This window comes from Ctenopharyngodon idella, chromosome 20, assembly GCF_019924925.1.
Source record: "Ctenopharyngodon idella isolate HZGC_01 chromosome 20, HZGC01, whole genome shotgun sequence".
NCBI lineage: Eukaryota > Metazoa > Chordata > Actinopteri > Cypriniformes > Xenocyprididae > Ctenopharyngodon > Ctenopharyngodon idella.
In genome coordinates, this window is record NC_067239.1 from 7,539,882 (window position 1) to 7,564,739 (window position 24,858).

General features: G+C 37.1%; 2 protein-coding genes and 1 long non-coding RNA gene across 5 annotated transcripts in view; 1 reads left to right on the forward strand and 2 right to left on the reverse strand.

The window, feature by feature from the left end:
• Nucleotides 1–259: 259 nt before the first annotated feature.
• Nucleotides 260–4,692, forward strand: cgrrf1 (cell growth regulator with ring finger domain 1). 2 transcript variants are annotated; one of them, XM_051874005.1, is made up of 6 exons: nucleotides 260–545; nucleotides 734–870; nucleotides 955–1,132; nucleotides 3,560–3,707; nucleotides 3,802–3,909; nucleotides 4,090–4,692. In XM_051874005.1, exons 1-6 carry the CDS (start codon nucleotides 442–444, stop codon nucleotides 4,426–4,428), a joined length of 1,014 nt encoding a protein of 337 aa, XP_051729965.1. In that variant the 5' UTR covers nucleotides 260–441; the 3' UTR covers nucleotides 4,429–4,692. The 2 variants fall into 2 exon arrangements, with proteins under 2 accessions (XP_051729965.1, XP_051729967.1); XM_051874007.1 differs by having other exon boundaries at nucleotides 767–870.
• A 51-nt stretch (nucleotides 4,693–4,743) lies between these two features.
• Nucleotides 4,744–12,487, reverse strand: psmc6 (proteasome 26S subunit, ATPase 6). Its single transcript, XM_051873999.1, has 14 exons — nucleotides 12,320–12,487; nucleotides 11,835–11,914; nucleotides 11,693–11,732; nucleotides 11,557–11,609; nucleotides 10,431–10,498; nucleotides 10,155–10,269; nucleotides 9,117–9,204; nucleotides 8,929–8,990; nucleotides 8,681–8,804; nucleotides 8,534–8,595; nucleotides 7,222–7,342; nucleotides 7,054–7,134; nucleotides 6,880–6,951; nucleotides 4,744–5,241 (listed from the first exon to the last, which is right to left on the reverse strand). The coding sequence occupies exons 1-14, from the start codon at nucleotides 12,402–12,404 to the stop codon at nucleotides 5,123–5,125; spliced, it is 1,170 nt and encodes a 389-aa protein (XP_051729959.1). The 5' UTR covers nucleotides 12,405–12,487; the 3' UTR covers nucleotides 4,744–5,122.
• Nucleotides 12,488–13,246: 759 nt separating this feature from the next.
• Nucleotides 13,247–24,858, reverse strand: part of LOC127501826 (uncharacterized) — a 12,568-nt gene continuing 956 nt past the window's right edge. Inside the window, exons 1-6 of one of the 2 annotated variants that reach the window (XR_007926729.1) lie at nucleotides 20,581–24,858; nucleotides 17,945–20,458; nucleotides 16,928–16,979; nucleotides 15,856–15,963; nucleotides 15,567–15,707; nucleotides 13,247–15,311 (exon numbers count right to left, since the gene is read on the reverse strand). The exon at nucleotides 20,581–24,858 is cut by the window's right edge and continues 956 nt beyond it. This is a non-coding gene — a long non-coding RNA (uncharacterized LOC127501826). Of the gene's footprint in view, nucleotides 15,312–15,566; nucleotides 15,708–15,855; nucleotides 15,964–16,927; nucleotides 16,980–17,944 lie in introns of both variants that reach the window. The other variant, XR_007926728.1, reaches the window with a different exon arrangement.

The window sequence follows — 24,858 nt, forward strand, 5'->3', positions numbered from 1 at the left end:
TGTATACATAATTGTATAATGTTCAGTATTTGAAGGAGCATATATATAATGTTAAAGTAATGTTAATGTTTATTTTTTAAAAATGTCCACATGACGCCGCAGTTACGCGATGACGTAAACACAACTGAATCGTTTTTGAACCGTTTCAATGCACTATTTGTTTGAAAGAGCCGATTCGCGGAATGAATCGGACTTTTCTTCATGTTCTTGCTGTATCGCTCCTCCCTATGCGTGACGGTATTGGTGTCATGTGCGGATTTGGTCCTCTGGGCCACCGTAGCAGCAGTTGTCACAACCGGAAGTTTACGTTGGTGAGTTTTGTAGGGTGACAGCCAGACGCAAGACTGGACAGGACTCAAGACAAGCGCATTTTTTTTTAAGTATTTATTTTATTAGACGTGCCGGTATTTAATTGCATTGTATTAATGTAAGATATTGAGCATGGCCGCGGAGTTTTTAGTGATGTTGTATGAGTATTCTCCTCTCTTTTATATTACTGTCATATCAGTATGTTTCATCATCACTGTGGCTGCTGTGTTGGGCTGGTAAGTCCATGTTTATCAGGATAATAAATTAGCATTTTAGTCCAGTGTTAAGGTGGTGGACTATGTGTGATGTTGATTTTTCTCTGTCTGAATAGGGCATATCCAGTTGGTTGGTTCCTTTTTAAAAGCAGACGTTAATGGCTACACCCTTAATCTTTGTCTCACTAACTTTAGTATCTCCTATCAAGGTTTGGATTTGATGTTCCCGTCATTTTACGCAGTTCAGATGAGACTGAATCTTTAATTCCCGTGCCTGAGAGGAAGATGGTGCAGGTGACCAATCCCTTCGCTTTGGAGATGGACTCTACTGCTGGTACAGTAATTGGTGAGAATCAACTCACAATAAAAATGATGAATCCATTTAAAATGAGTGTAGTCCATAAGTGGATGTGTTTTCTGGTTCTGTCAGAGGGTGTGAGCTTGCGGCCGTATTGCCTTGAAGACTGTGTCCTCAGCTGTTTCTGGGGCTGTGGGGTCCAGGCTCTCCAGGTGGCCTTTCAGAGTCACCAGCGTGAGCTCCGGCTCAGCACACCAGAGCTGTTTCAAGAGGCTCTGCAATTAAGCTACCTTCACCACCAAAGCTTCAAGTATCCTTTTAATTTCTCTTATAGTAATAGCTCTGTGTTAACATTCCACATTGTCCGTGGCGTGCACCAGATCCACAGGGGAAAGTGACGTAAGCCGTGCCACTTTTTTACTTAAGTAGGTAAAGAAAATATCTAAATTTATTTCAGGATGTGTGCGCCATCAACGGACATGCCCAAAAAGCATCAAAGGGGACTTCTCAAAAAAGTTGTTCAGAGACAGAACCAAAGTCCCTTTAAGACAAGTCTTTTCACTTGGCGGCCATCTTTGAAACGCCTCTCGGGCATGCAAGTGCAGCTCCTATGACTTTGATTGGGGAAACATCAAATTCTCCAAAACTGTTTGCCAATCTTATGATTACATTTCATATTTGAAATCACCAAAGAAATCTGACAACTGTCTCATAAATTTTGTTTCTAAATGCTTGAATCATGACAAAAAACTGCATTTTCAGGCTGGACCAAGCTAATGTGCATGTGCAGTCCTAAGCGCGCATCTCAGAACACTGACTATTTCTATATATATAGCTTCGTTATAGCTTCTAATGACAGCTGCAGTGATGCGATGACTTTACCAATCGGCCGTTGGCCCTTTTCTTTAAAAGGCGGGACTTATTCTGCCATATTGCGTGTTGCACTTTCTCCCATTTATAATAATACGAGTCTTTCTGTATATAACGTTTTTGACAGAACTTGCCTCACATTAGGGGTAAACTATTATGTCATCATGACCAATGCACATAACTGCATATAATATACATTAATTTAAAAAAAACTGTATCATGTCATCATGATTTACTTGATGATTAGCTTGATTATTTCCACAGCTATATTACAGACTTATTACTTACTCACCCTCATGTTGTTCCAAACCTGTATGAGTTTTTCTTCTGTTGAACACAAAAGAAGATATTTAGAAGAATGTTGGTAACCAAACAGTTGCCGATAGCCATTGACATCCGTGGTATTTTTTTTTTTTCCTACTATGGAAGTCAATGCGTGCTGTCAACTGTTTGGTTACCAACATTCTTCAAAATATATTCTTTTTTGTTCAACAAAATAAAGAAACTCATACAGGTTTGGAACAACATGAGGGTGAGTAAATGATGACAGAATTTTCATTTTTGGGTGAACTATCCCTTTAACTGGAACAGTGAGTGATAATATTTCAAAGCGAATTAAGAATTTGTGTGAAAATGAGACATGAGGATTTGAGGGAGAAAATCAAGATTCTTAATGCATTCCAGTGAATTATTCATGGGATATATCGTATAGTAAATCAGGATAGCATACCACAAATGCGCAGTATATGTTGTATTTTTTTCATACTGATACAGCGGAAAACAAAGGGGGAAAATAAATAATCAGGAGGAAAAGAATGCAGCGACTGAAAAGAGCTCTTGCTATAGATATTCTTGTCATACCACGTCACATTAAAATACCAAGCGTTACATTATTATCTTAACATTTGAAAATAGAGCATGAAGGAATTTTACAGCTCATTCAGTCAAACTGATGGATAATGATTATTTGTAGAGCAGCCTTATGATTTGAAATGTCAATAAAGTATTTTAGAATTTGTAGTTATATTGCAGCTGTATACAGTGTGCCTTCCTGAAAAGGGTCACATGACAAAACACATCGTACACCACACCAAATCTCCCCAATGAGACAAATCCTTTTTAAAGGGTTAGTTCAGCCAAAAATGAAAATTGTCATTAATTACTCACCCTCATGTCGTTCCTTCGTTCATCTTTGGGACACAAATTAAGATCTTTTTGATGAAATCTGAGGGGTTTCTGATCCCCCATAGATAGCAACATAATTACCACATTCAAGGTCCAGAAAAGTAGTAAAGACATTGTTAAAATAGTCCATGTGACTACAGTGGTTCAACCTTAAGGTTATGAAGCAACGAGAATACTTTTTGTGTGCAAAAACAAAACAAAAATAACGACTTTATTCAACAATTTTGTCATTCTCCTACGCTGTTGACGTAGTGAACAGTGCAGCACTACCTGGTTCTACGTCAAAACACTGACTCAGTATTGGCCAACACTGTTCATGTGAGCACCATGACGAATGCGTGTGATGCTGACGCAGGAGCCGGCCAATACTGAGTTGGCATTTTGACGTGGACTATTTTAACAATGTATTTACTACCTTTCTAGCATGGACTATTTTAACAATGTATTTACTACCTTTCTAGACCTTGAATGTGGTAATTATTTTGCTTTCTATGGAGGATCAGAAACCTCTCGGACTTCAAAAAGATCTTAATTTGTGCCCTGAAGATGAATGAAGGTCTTACGGGTGTGGAACGACAAGAGAGTGAGTACTTAATGACAGAAATTAAATTTTTGGGTGAATTAACGCTTTAAATTTATAAATGGAACATAATTGCATGATTTGTCCTTAACATAATGTAAGTGTACAGAAAGAAGAAAAAGAAGAATACTTCACCCAGATGCCACCAGATCTTGGAGTAACTGATTTTGGGTTGCTCCCCCGGGATAGATACCCCTTGGTAGCTGTGCTGACACTGGCCAATCCAGAAACCAGAGACAACTACAATATTGTAAGCAGCTGAGTTTTTCATTACTAGTTTTGTTTGATAGGAACAGGTAAAGGCTGTTAATGTGAAAATAGCCTGTCATTCTGTTCTTTTCTAGGTGGCTAGTGTGACAGTCCTCCATGTTCCTGATGACAAATACAGACTCTCTGCCAGAATCTTGTTCCAGTATCTTCTCACGGCACATGGGAACTTTTACGATCTGAAGGTATGAAAGTGTATTTACAACATTTTGTCTTTTTTTTTTTTTTGTATGCTAATTTTGATCACATTTAACCTTCATCACCTAGTGTCCCTAAAGCAAAATGGGACAGTGCCTTTAATTAAGTTAGAATTAATTTTGTCTACAACAGGATTGTGTGCTTAAAACTTGTTCTTTTTTTCACAGCCTCTCTTCATGTCAGCAGACAACAGCAGCTTGTCTGGATCCACAGAGCCTTCGACTAGCACTCAAGGGGTAGAGCCATACCCTGAAATGCCAGGTGAAAAGGGGGAGGAGTCTGACTCAGAGGGGGAGTGGCCTGATACTCAAGGCAAGGACTGTGTGGTGTGTCAAAACGCACCGACAAACAGAGTGCTGTTGCCATGCCGACATGCATGTGTATGCGATGGCTGCGTGTGCCGCTTCCAGCACTGTCCGATCTGCCGTGCTTTTGTCCTTGAATCTTTTGCTCTGTCTAACCGACCAACTCGTGATATAGAAGAGGAGGACTTATCAGAAGACTAAACCTGTTTAAAGTCAGTATTAAAGGCAAGCCTTTGCTGGAAAGGCTAAACCTGGAAAGGAGACATTGTAGCATCTTCAAGGTTAAGAGATGCAGGCAGCTGACCTTAAACCCTACACATGGACACTCATAGTATTATATCAATTTTAGGCTTTTGAAGTTGGATGTGCTTGTAAAATGTGTTAATATAGAGATTTTAAGTTGAATAGGATATTTATTTTTTTCAATATATTGGTTAAACTAACAAATACACAATTCAGAATGAATCATTGTGGAGTTTTTCTTGGAGATTTTGAGATACAGCAATACTGTAGAAAAAACATGGGAGTTTATTTTATTATTTATTTCTTTATCATTGACTTTAATGATGTGTAAGGAAGCGGGCCAGGCACACACACAGTTTATATAACTGATCACACAGAACTATAAAGAGCCATATCATTTCAGGTCTACATACTTGGCCAACAGGTAATAATTTGTATTAAATTGGGGTTAAACAATGCATTAACTGAACAACTTAAATCACTTGATGGTAGCAATGGAAATGTTTTCAAATGTTGAAAAAAAAAAAAAAAAAAAAAATCTATTGCAGTAACTTAAAAAAAAGAAAAGAAAAAAAAAAAAAAAAGTGTCCATAGACAGTGTGTTGATATCTGACTAACCCCTCACATTTATACTTTGCACAAAAATGTGGTTTTATACAGGTTTGTAGTCCAGTTTGGACTCCAGCTTCTTGGAGTCTGCCACCTTCCTCACAGCTTTCATGAAATCCTCCTGAGTCACATAATCACGGTCCGCACGAATGGCAAACATACCTGTTGAACAAAAAGGAGGAGGTGGTCATACAGTTGAGAGGTTCAGACAAAAGTTCAAGGTTAGCATTACAACATTAGACCCCCACCCCAACAAAAATATCTCCACTCACTGACAGCTATTAAAAAAAACAAAAGTTGACAAGCAACATACAATTTGCTTTTGTCCACATTTCTATGGACAGACACATCTGAAAAGTATTGGAGGTCACAGACTGAGCTGCTGCAAGAGAACTACGTGACCCTAGTTGTCAAACTAGTGTTGTCAAAAGTACCGACTTCGATACCAAGCCGGTACCAAAATTTAAAAAATGTGACGTTTTGAGCGCTGTTGAGCGGATTCGTAAACACCTCTGATTGGCCATTGTGTTCACGCTCTCATCAGATATGTTTGTGATTGGCTTCAATGATCAACACTTCAAAAACTTGTTGTAAATTGACATCAATGACGCTCTTCACCGCGTGCTTACACAGATACACATGGGAGCGTTAGAAAGCAGGCGTCTATCAGCGGATAGCATTCATTTTCATAGCATTCAACTACTTTCACATTGCTCAATTTACCCTGGGTTAACAATTAATTCTGGGTTTTCATAAGATGACATTTCACACTGTACATTCCTAAACCCTGGGTTAACGTCCTTAGTTGCAATTTTGCGGTGTCAGTGTCACTGATTGGATGAACGCTACAAGCTACAACTTGTTTTTATAAAGGCTCTAGCATTGGGCATCCTCGTATAATATATTGCCGACTGTAGTCCAGTTGTCACATTTTCTTTCACCGTTTGACATTTTTTCCCCCTCAAAACATTGAAACTACTGTTAATTTCACAAAGAGAAAAAATAAGACATGCAGCCCAACATGGTAATAATTTTTTTTTTTAAAAAAGATGAGAATGTGAGTCCGTCATGTAAACAATACAAAACTTTTGACTACATCATGTGAACAATCTGCCCATGCAGGGTGTTTTGAACAAATGTACATAAAATCACACTATAAGCTATACAGACGCTTAGAGGTTTCCATAAATTAAAAGAACATATAGCCAAATATGAGCCTTTACTGTCATATAATATCAGGGATATTTTAGCAGAGTCACTCTAAATTTAAATGCGGTTGTCTCTCCTGAAACTCTACAGTGGCCATCTATGTAAACTATAAACCACAAATTTGTGAAACCGGTGATGTCATGCACATGCATATTACATGTTCAGTCTGTAAGTGACATCACCAACTACTGGCCTGGCACGCATAATACAGCATTTTTAATTGTTTTCACAGATGTGTGTGAACGAGAGTCGTTTTGACAACATCGTTGTCTGTACAGAAATTTTTTCAAAAATGCAAATGAAAAACTTTTTAGTACATCACTGTCATGTAAACACCTTAAAACTAGTCTTTTTTGTCCAGTTAATCAAAGACAATCTACAAATTAATCAATTATCAAAATAATTGTTCATTGCAGACCTAATTATATTAGCGTGGTGAATTTTTTTTTTTTTTTTTTTTTTTATAAAAACAACAGATGTTAATGTTCCCTAATTTGACTAGATTTTCAGTTTCCTTCGATTGTATGTACATGCTAGAACACAAATATAGTTAATGTTTCTTTAAAATAAACTCCTTGGTACATTTCTTACCAGCTTCAGTGCACACATTCCTCAGATCTGCTCCATTGAAACCGTCTGAAAGCTTGACGATGGCTTCATAATCTGGAGACAAAAGCAAATGTGATGAGAGAGGAAAAGGAAATACTCCAAGAAAAACTACAATCACAGCTGTAAAAAGGAAACAGGAAAGTCATGGAGGCGCACCTATATCTCCATGCTTGGTGATGGGCCCAGAGTGGATCTTCATGATGTCCAGTCGAGCCTGTTCGTTGGGCAACTCAATGTCTGTACGATAGGGAAAAAAATTAATTCAAGTTTCCAAGCACAGTCACTGAATGTGTGAAGAGGGAGGATATTAAGAAACAAACATACGGATCTTTCTGTCCAGTCGGCCAGGACGCAGTAGGGCAGGGTCTAAAGTGTCCGGCCGGTTGGTGGCCATGATCATCTTGACTCTATGCAGAGTATCAAATCCATCCATCTGATTCAACAGCTGATAGACAAAAAAATATATATTTATTTGCTGCGATTAACGTCTGATTTTTGTTGTGTAAATTTTTATATGCAGAAAGGTCGAAATTAAAATTAAGCATTAATTACGGTGGCTGAAAGAGCTCAATGCGCTGCAACTGAAGGAAACCCATGCAAATAGAAAAAAAAAAAAAAAAAAAAAACACCAGCAAATTAAGAAAACATCTTCATCAGTTTGACAACACGTGCTGCAAATTACTCACAACACAACCAAATACAGAAACGTGCATTTCTGTATTTGGTTGCATTGTAAATATTTGCAGCGCGTTTCTGTATTTGGCTGCATTGTGAGTTTTTGCAGCACATGTGTTGTCAAACTAGGGGCTTTCGCACCAAATAGTTCTAGGAACTCAGTTATAGGAACTAGCCACTATGACAGTTCCCCGAGAACTAATTTTTCCCCCGGGCCATGTTCCTGGTTGCATTCGCACCGGAAATAGGAACTCTGAAGTGGCCGACAGTGGCGTCTTTAAGCACGGCATTTACAAACGCTAAAAACCAATGGATGGAGGTTACCATGATTGGAGCTGTGTTTGTTGTGTGTCGTGGGTTTCGTGATAACGGAAATGGAATGTAAACGGATAATTTACGTGACTGAAAGAGCAAAAAGTGGGGCTAAGAGACGAAATCTCCTATGACAACTTTCAGTATTATATCATCGAGGCAGAGAAAAAAACACAACCCTGCAGACAACAGGTAAATGTCGTTATTGCTGTTTTCCATGTTCGTAAAGTAAATATGTTTACACGGCTTTTTAAAATGCCGGGTGTCAGCGTTTGACCAATCAATGCACACTTACGTCATTGGTATTTTTGTATAGTGCTGGTTTTGACCCTACTCTGAAGTAGGAGCTAATTTAGTTCTCCCAAAAGGACTTCCTAGAACTAAAATCGTTTCTAGTTCCTGTGGTGCGAACACGGTAAAATCCAGGTAGTTCAGTCAGTAGTTCTAGGAACTATGAAAAGGTTCCTCCAGTGCGAAAGCCCCTACTGATGAGGTTTTCTTAATTTGCTGGTGTTTATTCTATTTGCATGTTTTTTTCAGTTGCAGCATGTTGATTTCTCTCTGTCACCGTAATTATTAGACAACATAAAAGTTTAAGTACATTTTAAATAAAGAAAATGGAAAAAATTAAATTGACAAATTTTGAAACCTCCATAAGTGTCCTTTGGATCTCTCGATCTGCAGAGGTTCCTTCAGAAAACCGACGTCCACCTTCAAAAACAAAATGTGTGTTAAATCAATTAAGAACAACTGCACAATTCCCATGGCTTGAATACAATGTGGAGAAAAGCATTACCAATAGCATCGATCTCATCCATGAAGATAATGCATGGCTGATGGTCTCTGGCATAGTTGAACATCTCTCTGATGAGTCTGGCACTCTCACCAATGTACTTGTCAACAATGGAGCTGGACACAACCTGATAAACAACATGTTTTATTCAACACTATGGCCTTGTAGCATAACACTTGTGTCAAATGTACCTATACTAAACAGAGCAACTCAAGCTCAATAGTTCATATACAGCATCTAAACCAACATACCTTCAGGAAGTTGCAGTCCAGCTGACTGGCCACAGCTCTGGCAAGAAGGGTCTTTCCAGTGCCTTTAAAAAAAATAAAAGTATTTATGTGGGGAAAAAAAAAAAACATTTGCTTCACATTCGCACATTTTAGTAAATAGCTGAACAAGGTGAAGTAAGTGTCCACCAAACCATAATAGGGTGACTGACCTGGAGGGCCATACAGGAGGCAGCCCTTGGGAGGGATGATGCCCACCCTCTGAAACAGCTCAGGATTGGTCAGAGGAAGCTCAATTACCTACAAAAGAGAATCCATCATTAAAACCATTCAAGTTCAGTAAAGTCCAAAGCTGCATTTCGTAATGCACAGATTAGCCTTTAAACACTGTATACATTCAATATACATGACTGTATTTACACTCTGACACAAGCAGTGTTAGAAATTCAGTCACAGTCCTCATGAACACAATTTACATGCACAAACAAATATTTAGCTATGGGATATTTAGAGTGGACATTAAATGACATGAACTTATAAAATAAGAGGAAAATCAGATACGAGTGTTTAGGCTTAAGTCAGATGACTGGCTATTGGATATGCATTATATGATTTTCAAACTACATATGAAAATGGTCTAAATCACAGAAAAAAATTATTTCTATTTAAAACACAATGAGCCAATTTGCACTCGACATCAGCAAATGTACATACTGGTTTTTAAAAAAATTAATACTTTTATTCAGCAAAGACTTTAAATGATCAAAAGTGACAGTGAATAGTTTAGAAAAAAAATCTAATTCAAATAATTGTCGTTCATTTGAACTCTATTCAAAAAATCCTGAAAATAATATGTATATAGTATAATATAATACAGTCCACTGAAAATATAAAGCAGCCACCCTTTTTTTAACATTGATAATAAATTTGAATAATAATAATAATAATGATAATAATAATAATAATAATGTTTCTTGAGCAGCAAATCAGCATATTCGATTGATTGCTGAAGGATCATGTGACACTGAAGACTGCAGTAATGATGCTGAAAATTAAGCTTTACCATAACAGGAATAAATTACATTTTAAAATATACTGTTATTATTATTTTACATTGTAATTATATTCCACAATATCACTGTTTTTACTCTATTTTTGATCAAATAAATGCAGCCTTTGTGAGAGCATAAGAGGTTTTTTGAACAACAGTAGTGTATTTGATCAGCTGACAATGATAGTGTCTTTCTGACCTCTCTCAGCTCACGGATCTGCTCCGACAATCCACCGATCTCCGAGTAAGAAACGCTGCCAGGATCTTCGTGGGACATGTTGTACACTAGAGGATCAACCTCCCGAGGCAAATACCTTTATATTAAAAAAAAAAAAAAAAAAAAAAAAAAAGGTATTTAGAAAATTGGTTCTGGTAAAATGTACTAGCTCAGCTGAATATTGAAAGGCAATTTTATATACACAAATGAAACTTGACTGGCAGCTAAGAGCACAAGCAGAGAGACTGAACCCTTTACCTCATGATAGTGAGAGTCGTCATGTCCAGAGCCACTCTAGTGCCTGGTTTAAGCTTGGTTTTATCCAGCTAAAACAAGAACATATGGCCAGATAAGATTTAAAAAAAACATGGCAATCACACAAAAATATTATTATTAGTACCACTGCATCATATTTGATAGGCCTCTAAATTATAAAGATGAACACAATCTACTACATGCCTTCTGATTGATTTTATACTTTAACAAGTAAAAGCCTTTTAGTATAATTGTAAAAATGTCCACCTTTAGGTCATGGTACATCTGTAAAATCTTTACTGATTTTTATATTATATATATATATATATATATATATATATATATATATATATATATATATATATATATATATATATGTATAGTCAATGTAAAAATAACCTTTATATTGATAATATTTCAAGATTAACACTTACTAGACTGGAGAATCTTTTACTTTATTATCTAAACTTTTTTAAGAAAAACCCTGTTAAAAAAAGATATAGCGTAGCTCACCCAAAAATTTAAATTCAGTCATCATTTACTCAACCTCATGGTCCAAAACGTTTGTGTAATAAATTCTATGTTGAATGAAATAAAATATTTCTTTCTGAAACTACTTTTTGTAATGTCTATTTGATGCTTTACACAATAATGACTTTATTTTAGATTAATTAGATTAAAAATTGTAATCGCTTCCCAGCTGTAATGTAAATATCTTACTAATACATATTCTTGAAAGATATAGAATGACAATTAATATTTATATGTATGAATCTTATGCAAGTAGTCTGTTATAATGTTACATGAATCTCACTGATTTACAGTACAAGCTATCATAATTTCATCTTACTTTTTGCCCATATAAATATCAGCAACTGCACCAAATTGCATATATTTGCTCAGTTTGGGCCTCTGAATAAAATGTATATTTTGTCCTCCTATATGAGCCATAAAAGCATGATTTATCAAATATGATACAACAGAAACATGAAAACTTTGTTTTTTTCAATAAACATTTTGTATAAAGTGTCAATAAAATCATCCATTTCTTTAAAAAAAAAAAAGATTTGACTCATTTCATATGTAAGGCTTTTGAGAGTTAAATTTAAAGTACAATCAATAAACTCACCTGTCTGCGACATCCAACAACATAGCGTGGGCCATTGGTTGCTTTTACAATAACTACAAAAGAAGGAGAAATATAGGAACTGAATAACATTAGACTGACAATCAACTACACCAGAATAAAGGTGATCTGAACTTACATTTCTCTTCGGTCAGTTGTTTCAGCACCTCACCAACAATCTACAAAAACAATGAATTGATCAAACCATAAGAAATGCAGATATCTGGCTCTGTTCAGGTTGGTATAATAAAACACTGAAGCAGATTTTGCTTCGACCTTACCTGTCCCACACTCTGTAAAGCTTTCAGATCATTCTCAGACTTCTCATACTGTTTAGTGAGCTCCCTCAGCTGCTCTCTCACTGAAACAGAGATTTCAGACCAATGTAATGATATAAAGAGTTTATTTACATACATGTACAAACGTGTGATAAAAGTTTCATCTGCTTCATTTATCACAGATGCTAAACGTCCACTGGCGAGTGGTTTCTCAAGGAGTATAAATGACTGAAAAAATGACTATTTTTAATTGTACAGGTTATTAAATATAGCAAGAACGCTTAAAACCATGCTGTGTACATTAATTTATTAATTTAACTGGTATCTGTTGGTAATCTTAGCTGTTACCATTAGCCGCTAATTGATTTCAGCACTGCATGACAAAGCGACTTACAGCACAGACTGCCGAAATAAAACAAACAACAGCCGGAGAAGGTGTCAAACTGGTCAATAACGGCCTGACGTGAACAGAGAAACACCTTACTTACACTCTTTGAGGCGTCCGTCAATCTCTTTATGCTCCAATAATTTCTTTCTGTAGTCTTGTAAACCTTTCTCCCTGTTATCCGCCATGTTTACTGCCGCTGCGCTCTCTCTTCTTCGTGATTTTTAATATAGTGGTTGGCAAAAGCATGAGAGGGCACATTACTGCCCCCTACTGGATGAATAGAGAGCTCGCATACTTACGCCAAGGGCTAATACAAATTTGGCTGGTTAGCGACAGGGGTAGAAGCATTTTATTTTTTATTAAATTAACAATTCTTATTTTTTATGGAATATTGCAGTAGGCCTATTTATTAAATGAATTATCCGTACACATCATTAATTTTTTAAATCATGTGCCTTCGTGATTTTTAATCAAAATAACTTCCCCTCTCTCTTGCAGCGTCACCTCTTCTCTGATGACACGTTACTGGCGCGAGAGCGGGACAACCTGTCACTCACATGAGCTCGACCAATAGCAAACCTTTAAACTAAACCGCAGTCAATAACTTGTTGTGATCTCATGTTTGGAACCCTTAAATGATAAAATAATATTAAATGAAAATATAGAACCTTTTTACTCTAAAGGCCTATGTTTTGTAAAGCCTTTATAGAGAACAGATTTGAGCACTGGGACTGTGGCAACCTATTGTCAATCATATGCAATACTGAAAGTAAAAGCTATCTTTAAAAAGATATCTTCTCTTTTTTTGGACTTTGAGGAATAAGCATGAATTCTGTAAATTTCATCTGTTTACGTTTTATCCTCCACAAATCACAGAATTAATGGCATTTGACCAGAGCATAATCATACACTATTATTTGGTAAGTCTTCTCTGATGAATATATCATTATCTGACTAACCTTAATATTTTTAGTCCATTGTACTTTCACAATTATTATTTTATTCTGTAACAAATGACTCAGTCAAGTCAAAACAACTTTTTTATTGTTTCAAAGCAGCTTCAAATACATATGTTTGAAATAGCTCAATGCCTCATACAGTCCACATGTAACAGATGGGCAATAGTTTATTACATTTGGTGACAATTTAATGATAAACAGACAATATAATGATGAAATTTCCTATCATAAAACACTTTTAGTGAGTAGGCATATGAAGTTGGATAATACAGGTGCTGGTCATATAATTAGAATATCATCAAAAAGTTCATTTTTTTATTATAAATTATTTTTAAAAATGAAACTTTCATATATTCTAGATTCCCTACATGTAAAGTAAAACATTTCAAAAGTTTTTTTTTAAAATTTTGATGATTAGAGCGTACAGCTCATGAAAGTCCAAAATCCAGTATTTCAAAATATTAGAATATTTCCTAAGATCAATCAAAAAATGGATTTGCAAAACAGAAAAGTTCAAGTTCTTTAAAGTATGTTCTTTTGTGCACTTAATACTTGATCGGCAGGACATATTACAGCAAATGACTTGCTCCTAGCACAAATTACTGCATCAGTGAAGTGTGGCATGGAAGTGATCAGCCTGTGGCACTGCTGAGGCACTATTGAGCCTTCAGATCATCTGTATATTGTTGGATCGACTGTTTCTCATCTTTCTCTTGAAAATATCCCATAGATTCAGGTCAGGCATGTTGGCTGGCCAATAAAGCACAGTAATATCATGGTCAGCAATCCACTTGGAAGTGGTTTTTGCACTGTGGGCAGGTGCTAAAGTCCTGCTGGAAAAGGAAATCAGCATCTCCATAAAGCTTGTCAGCAGATGGAAGCATAAAGTGCTCCAAAATCTCCTGGAAGATGGCTGCATTGACTTTGCACTTGATAAAACACAATGGACCAACACCAGCAGACGTCACGGCCCCCCCAAATCATTATTGACTTCAGAAACTTCACACTAGACTTCAAGCAGCTTGGATTCTGTGCCTCTCCAATCTTCCTTCAGACTCTGGGACCATGATTTCAACATGAAATGCAAAATTTACTTTTATCTGAAAAGAGGACTTTCGACCACTGTTCACTGTCCAGTTCTTTTTCTCCTTAGCCCAGGTAAGATGCTTCTGACGTTGTCTCTGGTTCAGAAGTGGCTTGGTAGTCCTTTTCCTGAAGATGTCTGAGTGTGGTGACTCTTGATGCGCTGACTCCGGCTTCATTCTACTCATTGTGAAGCTCTCCCAAGTGTTTGAATCGGCTTTACTTGACAGTATTCTCAAGCTTGCGGTCATCCCTGTTGCTTGTGCACCTTTGCCTACCCAATTTCTTCCTTCCAGTCAACTTTGCATTTAATATGCTTTGATACATCACTCTGTAAACAGCCACCCCATTCAGTAATGACCTTCTGTGACTTACTCTCTTTGTGGAGGGTGTCAGTGATTGTCTCCTGGACCATTGCCAAGTCAGCAGTCTTCCCCATTAGTGTGGTTTCAAAGAACAAAAGATACCCGGAATTTATACTGTAGGGATGGTCATTTAATGAAACTCAAATGTAAATATTCTAATATTTTGAGATACTGGATTTTGGACTTTCATTAGCTGTACGCTCTAATCAACAAATTTAAAAAAAAAAAAACTTTTGAAATGTTTTACTTTACATGTAGGGAATCTAGAATATATGAAAGTTTCATTTTTTAAAATAATTTACAATAAAAAAATGAACTTTTTCACGATATTCTAATTATATGACCAGCACCTGTAGCTGGCAAGATGATGGATGTTTGGTGAAATCAGGCACAGATGTTTTATTAAGAAATCATTATAATAATAATAATATAAAAAAAAAACTATAAATTTGAATTCATGACTCAGAACAACCATATCACAATTATTACCAAACAACAATAAAGGCTACAATTGGAGGATATACAGCAAATAAAGAACAGACCTTGACATGCTTCATTTGTCTACTCAGAATAGAAGTACCAGTCTGTCCTTTTGTCCAGGGCATACAGGCATTTGGTGCAACCAAACAAATACATTAAATACACAAAAAGCAATCTGAAGACCAACATCAACACCTCTTTGTTCCTGTTAATGACAAAACAAAATGGCATTTTTTACTTAATAGTACATGAACATCTTTCTGCATATACATGTGATCATACTTTCTATTTTATATCTGTTTTATCAATGCTTTTATTGTTACTCTGCACTGTTCTTTGACTTTTATGGTAATATTTTAGTGCCTTACTATATATTTAAATAATGTGCAATAATATTTGTTTTGTGAAAAGCTTTATCTATCTATCTATCTATCTATCTATCTATCTAGTCATGTATTACCATGCTTCCTCAGATCCGGCATTGTGTGGTTTACTTGGTTCATCGTCATCATCCTCCTCCTCCTCATCATTATCACCACCATCACCTTCACAATTATCATTATTATCCTTATCCAATTTTGGTTCAGTTAGAGATAAGGAACTAAAAAAAAAAAAAAAAAAATTAAATACTACTACTACTACTACTACTACTAATAAATATTTAAAAGGTGCACAGATAAAATGACAATAAACAAAAAAAAAACAAAAAAAAAACACTAAAACAATAGTGCAAAATTAAGAAATGATACCTGTTTCTTAACACTATTGATGTATTGGCTGACCGGGGCGACGAAGGGCCGGATACCATCAGTTCTCTCCTGTTGAGCATTGTGTAGCTGTATGAAAACTCTGCTTCTCTGAAAACACAAATATCTGAATGATACAGTGTTTCAGAAAGGATATTTTCCATGGACACAGAAAAAAATAACTCTTTCTTATCATGTAGCTGTGATCTTAATCGTTAACAAAGGTGCTTTATTGTGAGAAACTGATGGTTCTTCCAGCTTGTTAATTGACTCTTTTCATAGCTTCATTCCCCTGTTATGCAGTTCAAATTCATTTCCACTCTGACTTGTACGTCTGTGTGTTTAGTCCACCTATGTGTTTGTGATTTAGTTAAATAAAACTTATGTGCACATTCTTGTAAGTTGATTCTGATCTGCTTATTAACCAATGTCACTGATAACGATTAAGATCACAGCTACATGCTAAGAAAGAGTTATTTTTTCTGTGGCCACGGAAAATATCCTTTCTGAAGACTTGATGATCAATACTGAGTGTTCACTATAGCTGAACATATTAATTGATTGTAACATTAATTCAGCTATACATCAAGTTTATTTGATTAACTGATTCAAATATTTCTAATTAATTATAATGAGTTATGATTAATTATTCATATTTCCCTTTTGAGCTAATTCGCTACAACAGTTTGAAAACATTTAACCATTTACAAACAAAGACAGAGTACTAAAATGAACAGTTGTCTGGATCTCTACACTACTGGTACGTTACTGGCTGAACTCGGTAGGCTAAAATAATATTAAGAAAATAAAAATAAATCACAATTTACAAAAAAAAAAAAAAAATGCCAGACACTTCTTCTGGATTAATGGAGTGTCCTTGAAAAGCTGAAGAAAACAAAATCAGTCAAATTGTGTCCACAGATGATATTTTGCTATTTTAATTAAAATGTCAGTTGTTAACGATCAGTAGAGTTTTGAAACTGTAAACATCAGCAATCTTCATTTTTGACAGGTAGAGAATTTTTGAAGAAATACAGAAGTCTGTAAGTGAACCCAAAACAAATGTTAAACTTACCTTGTGTAGTTGTTACTTGAATACCATGTCTGTGATGAGTGCTGCGCAGCACCTGAAAAACAGACAATTTCTTTACCAGACATAATTTCTCAAATGATATCTGTGGCAGAAAATGATTTTTGTTTTGTGTCTGAAGTCTCAACACTTATGCAGAACACTAAAGAAGAACACTCGTTGTGATCAGTGTGATTTTGGTAAATACATTTCTGGCCCTTCCTTTTCTTTCTTTTTTTTCACAGCAGACCGAAAAGTCCCAGTTATGATATTAGGTGCAAATGACGCAACAGCAATTAAGTAAGTTAATAAGAATCAATATTACTGTTTTGGGGGGCTCTTAAATACTTTTTTTGCACTTTATTTTAAAGTGTCTATACTGCAATTATACAATTTAGTATTGAATAATATAAACAACATTTAGGTTTACAGTTAGAATTAGGGTTGGGTTTGGTTTGGTTTAGGTCTAGTTGCATAATATTACGCAGAATTTACTCAACATGATGGATACTGTAAAATAAAGTGTTACCAAGACTTCCCAGAAAAATAGTGCTGTCAAAGCTACTCAATAGGCCTAAGTGTGTTTTTATTGTGATTACTTTCAAATAGCAGGGATGGACACCATTTGTCTGATATCAATTTCTAAATATGTCAAAAAAAGATATCTGGTTCTCCAAACAAGTCATTATATTTGACAACAACATTGAGTTACCACATAATTTCCTTTATTTGTTTTTTTCTTTCCCCTGTAAACCCCACATATTTGAGAAATGGACCATAAACTCTTGATTTTAAATAGTTTTTGAGTGAATTTTTGATCTTAGCTGATCTTAAACCCTTTAAATTGTTTTAATACAAATATAAGCGACTGCCTTAAAAATATCTTTTAACTAGCTTTTAATTAATGACATTAAAGATGAAACATTAATGAACACCAGCAGGTCGAGAGGCTTTGACCCCAAATCAACATGTTTCTTAGAATAAGTTATTACTTTCAGTTACCTTGTCTATAATAACAGTCACCTTGTTTATCACATTGCTATCATTCATTTGTACGTCACTCTGCAGGAGGAACATGGTCATAAATGGAAAATGAAAGTTGCTTGCTCTGTCACAGTTCTTTCAGGTCCCTTCTGAAAAAAAAAAAAAAAAAAAAAATCACCTGACAAAACCAGTTATGGAATACACTTAATGTACAAACAGTGCCTGCAAAAAGTATTTGAACACTCAAGCAACAATCAAACATTTACAGATATAGAAATTCGAGTAAGAGACTCTGACTCAAATAGCATTTTAATAGACTTTAATTAGACTTGACTTCAGACTCAACTTGAGTTTAAACCTTAACTATTGAAGTTTTCAGTGGGATGAATGTCATGCGATCCTTCAATCAAATGGTGAGGTGAAGGAACAGGGCTGTTAGGATGGAAAGGAGAACGAATGACTAGTTTGATCTTAGAAACATGGAACACAGGGTAGACACGTTTCAAAAATGGTGAAATTTAAGTCGAACCGCCACTGGGCAGAGCTCCTTAGTGATGAAAAACATTCCAATAAATTTGGGTCCCAATTTATGTGTGGTAGTTTTCCCCTACGCACATGACTTAAGTTAACTTGGGGGGGTTTTCTCTTTGTTTTCATGTGTCATTTAATTCCCCTGTTTCCCTTGCGTTCATGCCATGTGCTTTTCTTTTCATTTGTGTTACATTCTCATTGGTTTAATGGTTTCATTGTGTTTAGGTGTTCATTGTGTTCCACTGACCTCCAGACATTGCCTTTGAATACAGTACAGATTACTTCAGCTTGTTACTCAGGTCATGGGTTTATTATATTTATAGCTATCTAGCCATGTCCATATGCTTCCGCTATTTCAACACACTACCTTTGGCTAAAGTGTTAGTACATTTCGTTCTCAAAAGCATACAAATGTTAAGCATGAAAGGAAAAGAAATGTTAGTTATGATTAATTAAAAATGCAAAAAAAACAACAAAAAAAAACATGTTGGAGTTTTAGGAGGAAAACAGGGGGTGCTGGTAGCCTAAACAGCACTGGAAGGGCGATAGACCCATAGATGACACAGGCAAAGAGTTATGAGCATACTCGACCCAAACAAGCTTTGAACTCCAAGAAGGTGCTCTGGGTTTTAAAAGAGCAGGGCAATGCATTTGGTTTCATTCTTGGAAGATTTCAATTTTAATTTTAAACACTTTATTTGTCCCCAGGGGGCAATTTACAAAGTCACGTAGAGGAACATAACACAATATACATAGGAAGCATCATATATGTAACGGAGGCCAGCTAGTAGTTGCTGTGCAAGTAAACCTCACTCCTCTGATCTGAGCGACTGACACTAGGGGTTGCAGCCTTCAGCCTCCTTGTTAGAGCATCCGACTCCAACGCCGGAGACCTGGGTTAGAGGCCCGTGCAGAGCGGGGCGAGTAGGACCTGGGTAGAGGGGTTACATTGGTGCCGTGACCCGGATGGGAGTGAAGTTTAGGGGGGTGAGTATAACAGAGGCCAGCTAGTAGTTGCTGTGCAAGTAAACCCCACTCTTCTGATCTCAAGAGATGCTCTAGCGACTGACACTAGGGGTTGCAGCTTTTAGCCTCCTTGTTAGAGCGTCCGACTCCCATGCCGGAGACCTGGGTTCGAGCCCCGCGCAGAGCGGGGCGAGTAGGATCTGGGTAGAGGGGTTACATATATATTAACTAAAAACATAGTATGCACAATGTACATATGTATTAAATATAATCTGCTACAGGCAGATAAAAAAAAAGTCTGAAACAGTCACTATGTACAGTATGTGTATGTATATAACTGAGTGAAATTAAAAATTTAAGTAAGTAGGGGGAAAGTCTCTGCATGGTAAACAAGGGGTCAGAGATGTTTGGGAATTTAAAAGATGTACCACTTTAGGAACAAAGGTTGCCTTCCTCCTTTGTGTCCTACAGCCTGGACAATGAAGCCATCGCCCTGAGGGGAGCCACTCAAAAACAGAAAACAGGACATGTGAAGGGCCTGTAAAATCCTGCCAGCCAACCTCAGCATTTGTTGTTCACCTATAGTGGGGTATTGAATGCTGAAGAAAAATCAGTAAACAAAAGTCTGGCTGTGGTGTTGGTAGACTCGAGATGCTGTGATAAATACCTTTGCATCATCGACACCTCTGCCTGTGCGATATGCAAACTGAAGTGAGTCCAACTGTGGGTCAATTACCTTAGTGATATAATTTTTAATAATATTCTCTCCATTGCCTTCATCACAAGAGAGGTGACAGCAACAGGCCTGAGATCATTTAGGGCTTTGATGGAACTCTTTTTTGGTATCGGAATAACTGTGGAATGTTTCCACAGCTGAGGGACTACACCACTAGCCAGAGAGTTCTGGGACAGAGTCTGAAATACACCCACTAACTGCTCCACACAGTGTTTTAAATTCGCCCACTGGTTTCCTTTTCATCTGCTGCCATTGCTGCATTCCAGCATTTTCTTCTCTCTTGGGATGGTCTCCAGTACGATTTTAATGAGCCTTCTGACCTAAAAAAAAAAAAAAAAAAAAAAAAAAAAAAGCGCACGTATTAGTGTTTTAAAACAGAACACGCATTTTGCATTATTTTCTTTTTATTGTAGGTTATAGGCTAAACAAATCAGAAACATACCTGTACATATAGACCTCCAGTGGCTTTTTGTGGTTTTTTGTTTCCTCATTGAATGTCATTGTGAAATATTTTGTCCCGTTTTCGTCTTGCTTTAGTTCAAACGAGTCTGGCTTAAGCTGCCGATTACCATCCTTCCCTCTTCGTCCGAAGTGTAACTGAATACCACACTTTATTTAATAAATCTTTTGGGTTGCCAGGATCTAGTGCTGCAGATCGTTTCAGTATTTGCTTGTCTTCAGATGAAATCGGTGGGTAGTGTGATGTTCTATCCCTACCGAATCGTAAGATTTGTTTAACAACTTTCAACTTTCAAACATCAGCATGCGCTAGTGGTTAACAAAAATACCATGTTGAATCACACTTTGGCAGTTGTAGATTTTATGTGTGCTGAAAATAAAAAGGAAGCGGCAAAAGAAGAAGGGAAAAAAGCTTGAGGAAAGCAGTTTTCAGTTTTAGCGCCATGTCGCTTTGATTTCATGTTGCATTTTTATTGGCTGGTCAGTAGACGTAGGTCGTAGCGGCAAATTTACTGTGCGATGATCATACTGAATTTCTGACACTGTCAGAAAATGATCGTAGGCTTTCTTTGGTCGCAAGAGCCGGAAAACGGCCGTCTTTGAACCTCTCTCACTGTACGACATAGGACCACCGATTAAGAGCCACGATCACAGAAATCGCCATGATTGTTTCACGATGGCAATCTTTCATCTGGGACGGCCAAAAATCGTGCAGTGTATCCCGGGGGCTTAAGAGGAGGTTCATTGATGTTGCGATTCAGTGCCTCCCGAAGACTCAGGTAACTGCTGATACAGTTACTTGTCCGAATGGAGCCATAAAAATCTTGTAACATTTCATTTGTGATTTCTCGATGTGTTTGAGGTCGATAAGGAGCTGTTTTTCAGCTAAACAATTAACGGCCCACACTGTTATTTTTGTGTTGTTGTTTTTTTTCTAAATCATCCAAATCTGCAGATGTAACGACACTTCTTGCTGTTTGCCCTGTTCACAGCTTCTTTCCATCCTTTTCTTCATCTGGTGAGCTTTCGTAGTTGTAACACAAAGTCCATGAAGGAAGATGATGAACACAGAATACGATAGCAATAGCATTTACTGGTTATTCACATAGGAAACAGGTTACAGAAATAACATTACTAGTTACACCAACAATGACTGACCATGAACTGAGAACAGACAGGAACTTAAATACACAGATGATGACAAACGGAAACAGCTGACAAGACTCAACTAATTAGAACCCATGGTGATTATTGAGAACTAATACAGATAAGACAGAAGGTGAACTAAACAGAACATATACGTGACAGTAGTAGAGCTGGGTGAAAATCTAGATTTTTTTTCAGAACGATTGACCTATTCACGATATCAATTTATGAAATGTTTAACTAGTCATCTTAAAAACTTAACTACAATATGATTCAAGTAACATTCTCTTTATTAACCATCTGGTTTAAAAAAAGTTCTATTCCAAGTGCACCACACCTAAAGTGATCAACATGGTGTAAATGTAAAACAAATGACTTGTTATTTGTTAAATATCTTTGCAGAAAATATGCATTAAATATGAAGGCAAATGTTGTACAAATGTATCTTAACTATATCCTATGTACTTAGAAATAATTTAAAATAAGAAAAACTATTATTAACAGCAAATGCCCTGTAAAAACAAAAAAAAATAACAGCAGCTTTCAGCCTGTCACCCTCATGCAAACATGAAATATCAAACATACAGTAGTAGTTCTTTACAGTTTTTTGCATTCCATTGCGCTATTTTTCAAATTGTTTTTATGTTTGGCGGACGTGTTTGGGTGTTGCACTCATGTCTCGCGTCTTTTGCAGCATCTCACCCATGAAACGGCATTCTAAAGACGCAGCGGTGGCCAGTCTTCGGTAATCCATATCACTGTTCGATTCACTAGTGAATGTTCCAAACAGTCAGTCAGATACAATACGGTTGGTTAGCGACCATAGAACACACAGGAAGCCATACCATACCTTCGTTTATGCTACAATATGCTACAGTTGTGCATGTACTCTCAATATAACATGATCTGTCTGAATAAATGTCCATAAATGTCTAAATAGATGCACTCAATATACTAAAAAACATATAAAAACCATAGAAACTACTCTATGAACCAACCGGTCAGCCACACAAGGAGTGACCTGATCGTGAAGATTGTGGGAAAAAAATGAGGATGACATCAAGGTAAACAAACACAAATTTGTTTGCCATGTCCCAGAGAACGTTATTGACAAGTGCCAGCACAGCCACTGTGCTGAAAGACAGCCAGCGCAGTGGATAAAGAAGGGCATAACCAAATGCCCTGTGGGGCTGTTAAATGTTGTCTTCCATTTGTCCCCCTCCCTTATGTGAACAAGATGGTAAGTGTTATGCAAGTCCAATTTAGTAAAAAAGAAGGCTCCCTGTGAAAGTTCAAAAGCCAACGACATCAACGGTAAAGGATAGCGATTCTTCACCGTGATGTCATTCAGTCCTTGATAATCAATACAGGGTCTTAGTGAGCCATCCTTCTTTTCTACCAAAAACCCCGCACCCACTAGGGAGGAAGAGGGATAAATTATTCCCGCTGCAAGAGAATCACTAATATATTTTCCATGGCCTCTCTCTCAGGAGTCAAAAGTGAACAGAGTCTACCCCGAGGTGGAAAAGTGCCTGGGAGAAGATCAATAGCGCAGTCGTACAGGCAATGGGGAGGAAGAGAAGCAGCCTGGCACTTATTGAAAACACCCCTCAAGTCATGGTAAGCTTCAGGTACCCCTGTGAGGTCAATTGACTCCTCCTGTGAAAACGGACATGAAAAAACGGGGGACAGATAGATAGATACTCGTTCAAGAGAAGGTACAAGGGTCTGGAAGGATGAAGAAGGCGGTGATAAATATCATCTTAAATCTCATCTTTCACCTTTTCTGAGAGCCCACACAGAAAGCAATCCCACAGTGCCTGTTCGTTCCACCCACAGGAGGTTGCCAGGGTGTGAAATTTAATAGAACAGTCTGATACTGATGAACTGCCTTGCCGTAGCTCAGACAGTTCAGTGACCATTGCAGCATCCATTTCACCTCGGTCAAAAACCTTATGAAGTTCCAAGGAGAATGATTGGACAAAAAGCAACAATAACAAAAGCAACCTTTGACTCATCCTTAGGAAATGCAGATGGTTGCAATGCCATATAAAAAGAGCACTGGGACAGGAATCCATTCATAATTGTGTTTGGAAACCTTAAAACTGATGTAAACTACACACATCCATTTCATACTTATTCAGAGAAATAAGTATTCTCGGTGACAGCTATTCAGTTGTTAATGTACAAATAAATTCAGTTCAATCTTTTTCCATCTTGTTTGAACTCTATTCGTTTAGAATATTGCCAAAGGTATTCTGGTGGTGGTTTGGAAAGAGAGAAAGGCATTTGGTAAAACGTTAAAGACACTTTAAAGACTTCTAACTGTGTGCTTTATGCAAATTAGTTGCACAGGGGAAAGAAGGGTGGGCAACATTGTGTGTGCCCCCTCTGATGCCAGCAGCCAATCGCAGCACTGGAATGGAGAAGTGCCAAACTGCAATCTCTTTTTCGGAAAGGGATAAAGGTACCTTTCAACAGACAGTCCTTGTTCTGAATCCCAGCCTGCAAGGGTGAGACTATAACAGATGACAGATGCCTGTGGCCCAATACAGGGAAGGTAGCAACAGATACAAGTCTCCTGTTCATCTAGAGAGACAAAAATAGATATATTCAAGTTTTGAGTCTCCTAACCGGTGAGACAATAGCAGATTCCATGCTCTTACAACAACAGATACAACCACATTCTGAGCCTCCAGTCTGTGAGGAAAGAGATATAAGCAAACATGTTCAGAGTCTTCGTCCAGCAAGACAATAACAGAAGCAGCACGTTGCAAGTGTCCATGCCAGAGAGACAAAAGTGGATTGACCAAGTCTGGCCCATAGAGGCAGAAGATACACAGAGACATTTGCAACAAGGTTAAGTTCAGGAGAGCAAACCTTGTTGCAAACACTTCAAGGTAACTTTGTCTGCATGTTCCAGATTGTTAATGACCTTCTGCACCTACGTCAGGGCCTCATCTGCATGTTCCAGATTTTAGGCCCCTTTTGGTGCTCCAGGCTATCAGCATCCCACAGAACTTCGTGTTCAAGGCTGTTGAAATATATTCCAGCTCCTTTCACCACTGCATTTTGCAGCACAACCAGTGGAAAACGTTACCACCATCTGATTGCT

Excerpts from the sequence above, each read along its gene's own strand:
- cgrrf1 (XM_051874005.1), top strand. The coding sequence starts at position 442 with ATGGCCGCGGAGTTTTTAGTGATGTTGTATGAGTATTCTCCTCTCTTT. Across the intron at positions 546-733 it reads GTGGCTGCTGTGTTGGGCTG|GTTTGGATTTGATGTTCCCG; the intron begins GTAAGTCCATGT and ends TCTCCTATCAAG. Across the intron at positions 871-954 it reads TACTGCTGGTACAGTAATTG|AGGGTGTGAGCTTGCGGCCG; the intron begins GTGAGAATCAAC and ends TGGTTCTGTCAG.
- psmc6 (XM_051873999.1), bottom strand. The coding sequence starts at position 12,404 with ATGGCGGATAACAGGGAGAAAGGTTTACAAGACTACAGAAAGAAATTA. Across the intron at positions 9,205-10,154 it reads AGATCCGTGAGCTGAGAGAG|GTAATTGAGCTTCCTCTGAC; the intron begins GTCAGAAAGACA and ends TCTCTTTTGTAG. Across the intron at positions 8,991-9,116 it reads CCTCCTGTATGGCCCTCCAG|GCACTGGAAAGACCCTTCTT; the intron begins GTCAGTCACCCT and ends TTTTTTTTAAAG.